General features: G+C 36.2%; 1 protein-coding gene and 1 pseudogene across 1 annotated transcript; one reads left to right on the top strand and one right to left on the bottom strand.

Annotated features, from left to right (window-relative positions):
* The first annotated feature begins 6,074 nt into the window (after positions 1-6,074).
* LOC134361220 (olfactory receptor 9G19-like) lies at positions 6,075-7,015 on the top strand (annotated as a pseudogene).
* Positions 7,016-10,743: 3,728 nt separating this feature from the next.
* LOC134361265 (olfactory receptor 9G4) lies at positions 10,744-11,700 on the bottom strand. The gene has a single exon (XM_063076305.1). It carries the CDS (start codon positions 11,680-11,682, stop codon positions 10,744-10,746), a length of 939 nt encoding a protein of 312 aa, XP_062932375.1. The 5' UTR covers positions 11,683-11,700.
* Positions 11,701-12,074: the final 374 nt, after the last annotated feature.

Genomic DNA, 12,074 nt, shown 5'->3' with positions numbered 1-12,074 from the left:
ATCAAGGAAGACCTCACTGAGAAGATGGCATATTTTTGAGGAAATGAGGGAATAAAAGGAAGTTCTAAGCATGATGAACAATGAGTGCAAATGTTTTGAACGTGAACACCCTGTGAGCTGCAGCTGAAGCGAGTGCATGTGCATATGTGAGCCTAAGTTTATGCAGAGAAATGCAGACATTTCTAGCCAATTTTCAAGCATTTTAATACCGGTCAAGGATAAGCCATTATCTCTGATTTTAATATGCACTCAGGATTTATTTTAATTAGATATGATGTGGTGACAGATACACAGACAACTGCCTTTGAAAGAAAAGTTTACTGCTTACACTTCTCCAGAGAAGGGGGCACACCACACAGGACCACATGAGGATACACCAGGTTTGGTCAAGAGGTAGAAGGAGCAAAAGAACCCAGCTCTGTTGTTGTGGTTTCTGTGTGAAGGAATGGACAAGGCAGAGTATGTAACCTCAAGCACGTTTTGGATTGAATAGTTTGAATGCTTTCCACAGGCTCTGGACTACAGGAGTGGTCTCTTAGTTGTCAGGTACCTGGCCCTGGAGTGATTTAAGGCAGGGGAAATAGCGACTTGGTTTATGTGAACATAAGATAAAGGAAGTGGTTGGGGACATGGGATTTGGGTTGAGAGGTCTGCAAATAAAAAGATTATCTTGCTTTCAGGCAAGTTGATTTTAATATCTAGAAATAAGCTAGCTCTGGGAGGGGAAGTCTGGAGGATTGGCAACGATCCCCTTCCACAAGATGTTAAAGTACCAAAAAATGCAGAAGATTAAAAGAAAAAAATGGCTAATACAATCTCCAATAATATTCTGAGTATGGCACAGGAAATCTTTGTGATCTCATCTAACCTCATCCCTACTGTCCCCTCATATGCACAGTGTGCTCCGGACAGATCTGACAAGCTTCTGACAGTCCCTCCACCCTTCATTTTTTTCCCTGCTTCTGTGCTTTGATAGTCGTGGTTTGCTTTGCCAAATCGCCCTCCTAACACATGGCAACTGTCCACTCGTTCTTCACACACAGAAGCATGGTTCTTCCTCCTAAGTGACGCCTCTCACCACATACAACTGCTCCTGGCAGGGTCTCTCCTCTGGCTTGCTTCCCACTATCAGGTAGAGTAATTTCATCAAAATGTATTGCAGGTACTTGTCATAAAAAATTGAGTTTCTCCCAATAAATTATATTTTCTTTGGGAGCAGAACTCATACCTTCATTCCATTTCTTGTCTTCAGTGTCTTTCAGAATATCTAGAATATAATAATAGTAAATAGAAATTCTGGACAGATATATAAGTTTTAGGATATTAGGGGGACTGGCTTGAATTATGGCTATACCAGCCACCATCCTACAATTTTATGGCCTTACACAATGTATGTACAATCATTTTTATGTCTCAGGTAACTTACCTGTAAAATGGGAATGATAATTATGTTTACTTCAAAAGATTATTGTGAAGTCTAAGTAAGATAACACTTAAATCACTTAGCAGAGTATCTGGCACACAGTTAATGCTCAATTAATATTAAGATACTAAATATAATCATAAAGAAACTTATTTTGCCATTATTTATCATAATAATGTTTATTCAGCTTTTAATTGCTTTTATCCAGCATGACACCTTGGTTAAAATTGTCACATTAGCCAAAGTTGTCACATCAGCTAATATGTGATAACTTTCTTATCACTTCAAAACTAAGTATTGCGTTGAGAGGTGGGAGTGGGTATGCTTGCTGCAAAATCTATCTGTATTGAAACTCGAGATAAGTCTACCTCTAAAGCAATATAGTCACAGCTAAATAGGAACTCAAAGATTATGCTTCTCTGAACTGCCCTGGGTATAGAAAAAAATATATCATGGATGTTATAATCAAATTACCTCGGGTTCAAATCCTAATTGCACTTACATCTGAATTTGCTTTTGGCAAGTTGATTATTTGCTCTAAATATATTTTCTTGTTTGTAATGTGAACTGCAATACGTACTTCAAAGAGTTATTTGACAATTAAATAAAGCTCCCAGGAAGGGATTTTTCAAAGAGTAAGTTCTCGATATGTAATAGTTATCATTATAATTTTTAATTATTTCCTTCTTTTGCATTGAGCAAGCAAAATAAACCACACTTTATGGTTAGTTGCCTATTCAGAGATTTTCAAAACTATGACCCCCTGAGGTAGTATCAAATACATTGGGGAGACTGAGCAGGTATAAGTTACCTGGATCCACAGTGTGGTCTTCTTTTGGTTGCGACTGTGAGAGTTACAGATAAGTGTTCTGGAAAGAGTACAATGTTTCTACACTCATATTCAGAACTGGCTGTAAATGTAAGAGACACAGCACATAATTGGGGCAGTACTTGGAAGCATATATCAATTCCACATGTACGAGGTACTCTCCTGTGACAACATCTGAATCTCTCAGCATTATCTAATTGGTTTTTAGTTAGTCATTATCAGCAAAAAGAGGGAAACCAATAGATTCCACCAGCAATTGCTAACCTATTATCAAATATGAAAGGAAGTGGCTTAGTGATTAAGTATCAGGTGTCTGGAGTAAGACAAGACCATGTGTAATTATTAGCTACTTATTAAATCTCAATTTAATCATCGAAAACATTGCTGCTAATATTTAAAAATACATATGATGGGTGTTATGAAGAAATAAATAAAATACTACAAGTGAAACAATCAGTACAGTACTTGACTCAGCATGAAGTATTCAAAATTGTTAGCTATTTTTATAAACGATCAAATTCTTGGATCATCATTAAAATCAGAGAATACTCAAATCAGGAGATATCAAGATTGAGTCCAGGAGTTGTCAGCTCTTTCCAACAGAAAACTCCTCTCAGGGAGTTTTGCCTCACTATAAATCGTTCTCATTTTGCATTAAGTGATTAATTTAAAATAAACAGCACACATAATCTCATAATAAAACTTCGAATCAACATGAGATATACAAACTAAACTCATACTTGTTTTCATCAAATGCAGATGAGAAAAAGCATTTGCTAGTGAAGGGTAAAGTAAAGGAGTTAAATGAATGAGATGTATACAATATTAGATAATGAGCAGAGCTGCAGAGAAGGTAGGAATCAGAGTAGGAAAGGGATATGAGAAATGTCAGAAAAGAAAATTGCAACAGAGTGATCAGGGAGCACTTTAAAGAGCTAATGTTAGTGGCGGCTGAGAACTGAGAATGTGAGGTAGCTAGCTATAAAGATACCTGGGTAAGAGCATTCCAACTACATGTGGGAGCAAAGACAAAGGCATTGATCATGGCTGTTTATCCAAAAACAGAAAGAGAGTAGCATGGCTGGAATGGAGTGAACAGAGAAGGGTAGAACACTAGGACCTGGGAGCGGAGAGGTATTGGGGGTGAGATCACATACAGCTTATAGATCTTTGTAAGGATTTTGCTTTTGACTCTGAATAACTTCAGATATCACTAAAGTGTTTAGAACAGAAGAGTAACATGATCTAACTGGCATTTTAACACGACCACTGTGTCATATTGAAAGACTCAAGTGGGGTAAGGATAGAAGCAGAGACCATGAGCAGGTTTCTTCAAAAATACAAGTGAAAGATAATGGTGGCTTCCTCCAGGACAGAAACATTGGAGCTGGGGAAAATTGGCCAGATTCTGGATATATTTTGAAGGTAGGGCCCAAAGATGTGGCTAAACAGAAACAGTGAGAAAGCTGAAGAGCAGTCAAGAATGATATTAAATGACTTTCCCTGCACTGGAATAATGACATTTACCACAGTAGAGAAGTCTGAAGAAGAAGCAGGTTTAGAAAGGGTTGTCAGGAACTCAATTTTTTTTCTTTACCTTCCCAGAGGACATCAGGTAAGGGGTTTGAAGTAGGCATTTGAATCCATGAGTCTGGAGTTCAGAGAAGAGACATGGTCGAAAGATGTAACACGAAGACTCATTCACGTGTAGAGAGCATTTCAAGTCATCAGACTGGATGAAATCAGCAGGGACTGACTGTGGATGGAAAAGACAAGAAGTCCAAGAGTCAATTCTAGAGGCACTCCAAACGTGGGACAGTAACACAGAGCACATGCAGCACAAGAAGCATAGGAAAACCAGGCAAGTATCACAACCTGGAAACCAGGTAAAGAAAATATTTTCCAGCAGGAAAAAGTGATAAACTATGACAAATGCTACAAATAGACCTCACAAGATAAGGGCTCAAATTTACTTACTGGATTAAGCCACGAGAGGTCATTGAAACTTTGGTGGAGTCCTAGTAGCAAAAGCTCAAGTGAAGCAATCTTATATCGTTGCATACATTACTCAAAAATAAGAGTATTTATTACATTGATATTTATTAACACTAATATTGAGAGTTGAGTATAAATTGAGTATTCTCCTAGTTCCCAAGAGAATGGGCATAAATAAATAAAATAATGTACTTAAAAATCATGCACACTGGGATTTTTGTTTAGTTATCTACAAAATGACTGAGATTGATGAGAAGTTAGTGTGACTGGAATTGTTCTTAAAGTGTCATATAGATGTACATTTGCTACAGATATTCTTGTCCACTCATGTCAATAAAACGTGTACAATTCTATGCACAGAGAATCCAGAAGAGAGTTGGCAGATTTCTGTCATCACATGGAATACTGTTTCATCATCATCTACCAGGACCTATATATGTTGCTTAATTGTTATCATTAAGAAAAATATCCTGAACAGTAAAATTACAAAATTAATAAAAATTTAAATTAATGCATAAATTTCTAGTACTATATTATTTATGTTATATATGTAAATTACATTTAAAATTGGCTTTTAAAACTATTGTCATATATTAAGTATTTATTGTGGAATATGTACAAAATACAGTACATACTGTGTACTTCATACTCCCCTCATTGTATGTAATTCTTCTGTATACGTTTTTCCCAAGGCATTATGTCTATTTTCTTTTTCCTTATAATTTCCAAAGGGCTTTATTATGCCTATACATAATATTACGAGATATACATGTATAATGTCATCATGGTGTTTGAATACATGGAATCACTAAAAGAAAAATGCTAGATTCTTTTTAAAATAAATTTTAAAAGGGGAAAATCCATTATTTCAAATACAAACAAGTGACACTTAAAACTAGAAATTCAGACACTGAGCAAAAAACAAAACTGACATGAGGAAGAGGAACAAAGTATAAGAATAGAAATTATGAATCCATTTTATTAGATGAATAGTCATTCCTAATGAAAAAAAATAGCCAATTTAAAAAAGCACTAAAAGAGAGGAGCTCAAATGCTTTCATCACAGAGAAATGATACATTTTTGTAGTGATGGATATGCTCATTACCATGATTTGATCATCACACATTGTGTACATGTATTGAAATACTCTCATAACTCTGTATTCCATAAATATGTGCAATTGCTGTGTGTCAATTAAAAAAAGATTTTTTGAACTTGATATTATAAAGGCAAAGTGTAGAACAGTGGTTACCGGAGACTGGGAAGGGTGCAAGGAAGGGGAAAAAGGGTGCAAGGAAGAGGTTGACTGATGGGCACAAAATTCAATTACATAGAAGAAATAAGTTCTGACTTTCTATTGCACAGTAAGGTGACTATAGTTAAAAGTTAAGTTTTCTATATTGCATAATAGTTAGAGGAGATGGTTTTGAATATTTTTGCCACAAAGAAATGTAAATGCATGAGATGATTGATACATTAACTACCTTAATCTGATTAATATACAACATAACATGTATCAAAATATCAGATTGTACCAAAAGCATGTAAAATTACAAAGTGGCAATTCAAATTTTAAAAAATGATTAAAAATTTTTTTAAAAAATACATAATTGTAAAGTCTGACTGATTATTGCAAAATAAAAAATCTTTATTATTTTGATTATAATATAATCGGATTTTATAATCTAAAATCCAATTAGATTTTTGGATCCCAGACTTCTAGAATTACCACAGATATGATATTTATTTAGCCTGTTTTTTATTTATCCAGCATGGTGATTCAAACTGAGCTCACATTTTCTTCTTACGTGAGATTCCCGACAGCCATGGAGAGGAGCAATCACACAGTGACTGAGTTCATACTGTTGGGCTTCACAACAGACCCTGTGATGCAGCTCGTCCTGTTTGTGGTGTTCCTTGGCGTGTGCTCTGTGACCCTAGCAGGAAATACCACACTCATAATGTTGATCTGTAATGACTCCCAACTCCACATTCCCATGTATGTATGTTTTAATGGAAATCTGTCTTTTCTGGATCTCTGGTATTCCTCTGTCTACACCCCAAAGATCCTAGTGACCTGCATCTCTGAAGACAAAAGCATCTCCTTTGCTGGCTGCCTGTCTCGGTTCTTCTTTCCTGCAGGGCTGGCCTACAGTGAGTGCTACCTGCTGGCTGCCATGGCTTACGACCGCTATGTGGCCATTTCCAACCCCTTGCTTTATGCTCAGGCCATGTCAAGGAGATTGTGCATCTGTTTGGTTGTCCATTCATATACTGGGGGTTTTGTCAACACAATAATATTAACAAGCAACACATTCACATTGGATTTTTGTGGTGACAATGTCATCGATGACTTTTTCTGTGATGTCCCACCCCTGCTGAAGTTGGCATGTGATGTGAAGGATAGCTACCAGGCCGTGCTGTACTTCCTCCTGGCCTCCAATGTCATCCCCCCCCCATGCTGCTCATACTCGCCTCCTACCTCTTCATCATTGCCACTGTCTTGCAGATCCACTCCACACGGGGCCACCTCAAAGCCTTCTCCACCTGCTCCTCCCACCTGATCTCTGTCACCTTGTACTACGGCTCCATTCTCTCCATCTACTCTCGCCCAAGTTCCAGCTATTCCCTTGAGAGGGACAAAGTGGTTTCTACCTTTTATACTGTGTTGTTTCCCATGTTGAATCCCATGATCTACAGTCTGAGGAATAAAGATGTGAAAGAAGCTCTGAAAAAATTCTTCAAGTTAGCCCAAGCCGAAGTCTAAACTGACATCGATTTCTCTAATCAGTGCTAAGTCTAACGCATTGCTTCAGGGCAAGGTTGGGGAACTGGAGTGGAAAAAAAAAATGTTTTCCTATTAAATTCAAAAATTCAACAAGAAAAATTTTTATTTGTTTTGTTTCTGTTATCAGATTGTAATCTATCCTATAGAATTACAGATTCAATTCAATATTAATATACTATTTTTAAATCAGTATCTCAAATTAATGCATAATAGAAGGGTGAATACTTCTTGTATCTCAGAGAATTAATTTTACTTTGTTCTCTCCCATAATGCTGAATCAATAATTTCTCCCTACATAATATGTATTATAGAGATGTGAATAAAACATAATATGGATCATTGACATTTGGAGAATACACTCCAAATCCGTCTAGTCAAGTACTCACAGGGCTTTCTTGTTAATAAAGTAACAGAAATTTTTTAATTTTCTTGATGGAAAGAGATAGTACAGAATTGTGTTGAAAAGCAAAGATGATAAATGTTGGAGATAATAAAATGATAAGTGGCTACAACAATTTGTCCTAATTTTTTTAATTTTAATGAATTTTGAAAATTTGCTCATTCTAGCAATTGCTATAATCTTTCAATATAACATTGCTAACCTCTGAGCTGAAAGCTTCTAATTTGTAAAATGTAACTATAATCTTTTACTTTTTTATTATTATTATTATTATTTTTGTCAGCTGGCCAAGGAAGTCAAATTGTCTCTGTTTGCAGATGACATTATCTGATACAGAGAAAAATCAAAAGATGCTACCAAAAAAACTCTTGGAGCAGATAAATAAATTCAGGAAAGTTGCAGGATACAAAAACAATATACAGAAATCACTGGCAGTTTTATACACCAATAGCAAACTGGAAGAAAAAGTAATCAAGAAATTAATCCTACTTACGATAGCTACCAAAAAAAAAAAAAAATACATAGGAAAGAAAATTAACCAAGGGGATGAAAGATCTCTGTGCAGAAAACTACAGAACACTGCTGAAAGAAATTAAAAAGGACACAAAAAATAGAAAGACATTCCATATTCATGGATAGGAAGAAATAATATTGTGAAGATGACCACACTATCCAAAGTAATCTACAGATTACTTTGAAGCCCCTATCAAAATACCAACAGAATCCATCAGAGTAATAGAAAAAATAATCCTAACATTCCTATAGAACAACTAAAGACCCCAAGTAACCAAACCAATCCTGAGAAAAAGCAATAAAGCTGGAAGCATTATACTACCTGACTTAAAAATATGCTACAATGCTATAGTAACGAAGACAGCATGATACTGGCATAAAAACAGATACATGGACCAGTAGAACAGAATAAAAAAAACCCAAACATAAATTTATGTATTTACTGGCAACTGATCTTTGGCAAAAGCACTGAGACCATACATTGGAAAAAGGGGAGCCTGTTCAATAAATAGTGCTGAATAAAGTGGATATCCATGCAAAGAGGAATGGAAAAACACCCCTATCTCTCACCCTATACCAAAGTCAATTTAAAAAGCATTAAAGACTTAAATATAAGACCTGAAACTATAAAAACTTCTAGAAGAAAACACAGGGAACATGCTTCAGGATGTAGGATCAGGCAAAGAGTTTATGAATAAGACCCCAAAAGCATAGGCAACAACAGAAAAAATAAACAAATAGGATTATATCAAACTTAAAAGCTTCTTCACTGCAAAGAAAAGAATCATCAGGGAGAAGAGACAACCTGCAGAATGAGAGAAAATATTTGCAAACTAAGCAACAAAAAAGATATTAATATCAAGAATATAGAAGGGACTCAAAAATACAATAGTAAAAAAGAAACAAATAATCTGATTAAAAAATGGCTTAGAGTATGGTAGTTTCTCAAACAACTGTAGATGGAACTACCATATAATCCAGGAATCACACTACTGGGTATATACTGTAAGAAACGGAAACCATCATGTAAAGGAATATATTCACTCACATGTTTATCACAGCTCTATTCACAATAGCCAAGATATGGAGCCAACCTAAATGTGCATCAGTGGATGATTGGATAGAGAGAATATATGCAATGGAATACTACTTAGCCATAAAAAAGAATGAAATTCTATCATTTGCAGCAGTGTGGATGAGCTTGGAGAAAATAATGCGAAGTGAAATAAGCCAGGCAAAGAAAGAGAAATACTGCATGTTCTCATTCATATGTGGGAGCAAATCAATCAGTCAACCAATCAATCAATAAAAAGTTGAACTTTTTGAAGGAGAGGGTAGAACTGAGTTTATGAGAGGTAGGAAAGTGGAGGGGGTGGGGGAAAGTGAAAGACTGGATAATGGATGCAAAATTACAGCTAGAAGAGAAAAATAAGTTCTATTGGCATACAGTTGAGCTTGGCGTCTATAATTAATAATTATTGCATGTTATCAAATGGGTAGTATAGAAGAGATCAAATATTCACATCACAATGAAATGACTATGTTTTGCAATGATTAATATGCTATTACCCTGATTTGATCATTACACATTTTATAGATTTAGTGAAATATAACTCTGTACCCCATAAATATGTATAATCAATACATTTCATTAAAAAATAAATCAGAAAAAAATTACAGTGATTAAAATATGTTTTAAAATTATCCTCAATTTGCAGTCTTTTTAAGGTATTAAATAAAATATCATCTCAACCTGCTATATACTGAATAATGTGCAATAAGTTTTTTTCCTAATTGAAATCAGGTGAAAAAACACAAGCATTGGGTCTAGAATGTAGTTCTATCCCCAAGAACTCGTGACAGGAGTTTTCACAAAAGCAGCAGCAGGGGAAGTCCCATATGAGACTGCCCCGTACTGTCCTGAGAAGTGGCCCGTTACGATTCCAAGGAGGAAGCACTAAATGCCAGAGTGATCAGTCTAAAGCATTTATTAGGGGAACTTAAGAGAATGAGTTATGGAATTTATATGAAGTTTTAAGGAATTGGGCCCAGAACCATCGCTAGCTCCTACATGTTTAGCAGTATGTTTGATCTTTCAGTCTTTTAGGCAACAACCTAAAAAAATTTTTCAGTGCTTGGGAATGTTCAAGTCTCTGGCTTGGGTTCAGGCCCGCAGGAGAAAACACACAACTGGTCAAGTCACAGAGCAGTCGAGTACTCTGTTTTTCTCCATCAGCACAAAGGAAAAAGCAGAAGGAACTGGGGGACCCTCCAAACGTTTTGTTGTTGTTGTTTTTATTGTTGATTTGTTTTATTTGGCTTAATGTTGTGATTTTGAGCTTTATGAAAGAATTTAACTCCTTACCCAACAAGTATTTGTAAACTCTTGGGGAAATTTTCAGGAATCTTGCCATTCCAAATCTTCTCCTCACCCAGTAAAGATTGCTCACCAAGCTTCAAAGTCAAACTATATCCATAAAACCATGATTTTCTTCTTTTCCCCCAAGATCTTCCAAAGACAACCAACAGAATGAAATTTATGAAAAATCTAGAACTGCAAAGAGGCAAAATACCATACTGCACAGCATCAAACAATTCAGTACTATAAGTTTTAAAACTTATTATTATTATTATTATCACAACAAAATAATAATTGAAGAATGGTTTGCTCAGTATTTTATTGTTTTAAGTATAATTTGTTGAATTTAAATGAAGTACAAAAATAGGTACAAACATAGCTATAACCCAGTTATTTGGAAAATGCCATAACAGCATTCAGCAAAAATGACAACCTTCATGTTTGTGGTCGAACGGTCTGTGTTGCTTTCCTAAAGGCCTCTTTGACATCTTTGTTTCTCAGGCTATAGATGAGAGGGTTGAGCAATGGGTTGATCACAGTGTAGAACAGGGCAGCCACTTTGTCTCTCTCCAAGGAATAGGTGGAACTAGGCCTTGAGTACATGAAGAGCAAAGATCCATAGAAGAGCATGACCGAGATTAGGTGGGAAGCACAGGTGGAAAATGCTTTGCGTCTTCCTGAGGCTGAGCGGATCCTCAGGATAGCCAAGACGATGTTGAAATAAGAAATCAGGATGGCAAGAATGCTGGAGAGGACTGTGAAGCCTACTACACCCAGGAGAACTTTTTCATAGACCCGGGTGTCTGTACAGGACATTTTTACCAATGGTGGTGCATCACAGAAAAAGTGGTCAATGATATTTTTACCACAGAAATTCAGGCGGAATGTGTTGGCAGTATGGGCTATGGCATTCAAAAACCCTCCTATGTAGGAGCCAGCAACAAGCCCAATACAGAGAGAACCAGACATGGTACCCGAATAAAGTAATGGATTACAAATTGCCACATGGCGGTCATATGCCATGGCTGCTAGGAGATAGCACTCCGTGTAGGCTACAACACAGGAAAAGAATAACTGAGCCCCACATCCAGCCAAGGAAATGCGCTTATCTTCTGAGACACAAGTGGCCAGGATTTTGGGGGTATACACAGAAGTATACCAGAAATCCAAAAAAGACAGATTGCCAATGAAAAAGTACATAGGGGTGTGCAGGCGGGAATCAATCCGGATTAAGACAACCAGGATCATGTTTCCTGACAAGGTTGCCAAATAGAGTGTCAGAAATATTCCAAATAGAATCAGCTGCCACTGAGGATTGGCTGAGAAGCCCATCAAGATGAATTCAGTCAGGACAGTGCGATTTCCCACTTCCATGTCCACAGAGGTTAAAGCCTGATTAACATTAAGAGGGGGGAAAAAATCACTTGTTGATTTTTCTACTGAAATAAGTAAACAAGGATATTAATTAAATCAATTATAAAGATGACGTGAACTTTTATCCCTTACCATCTGGAATTATAGAACTTCGGTCTATGACTTAGGGAAACCCCTGGAATGGAGTCAGAAATTATTTTTGAATTAGGGATTTCACTTATGAACTGTTTAATGCAGGGCAAGTCCCTTATTCTCATGAAAGAGATGAGAAAAATGAATCTCAAGAAGATGATGAATAACTTCCTGACAAATTGTCTGATGAGCAAAGGAGATATAGTTGAAAACACTTAGCTCAATGTTTCGTACATAGTATGCATTCAAAAATTTCAGTA

This window comes from Cynocephalus volans, chromosome 12, assembly GCF_027409185.1.
Source record: "Cynocephalus volans isolate mCynVol1 chromosome 12, mCynVol1.pri, whole genome shotgun sequence".
In the NCBI taxonomy this organism is placed as follows: Eukaryota; Metazoa; Chordata; class Mammalia; order Dermoptera; family Cynocephalidae; genus Cynocephalus; species Cynocephalus volans.
This window is presented reverse-complemented; position numbering and strand designations above follow the sequence as displayed.

Coding starts and splice junctions, on each gene's coding strand:
- LOC134361265 (XM_063076305.1), bottom strand. CDS start 11,682: ATGGAAGTGGGAAATCGCACTGTCCTGACTGAATTCATCTTGATGGGC.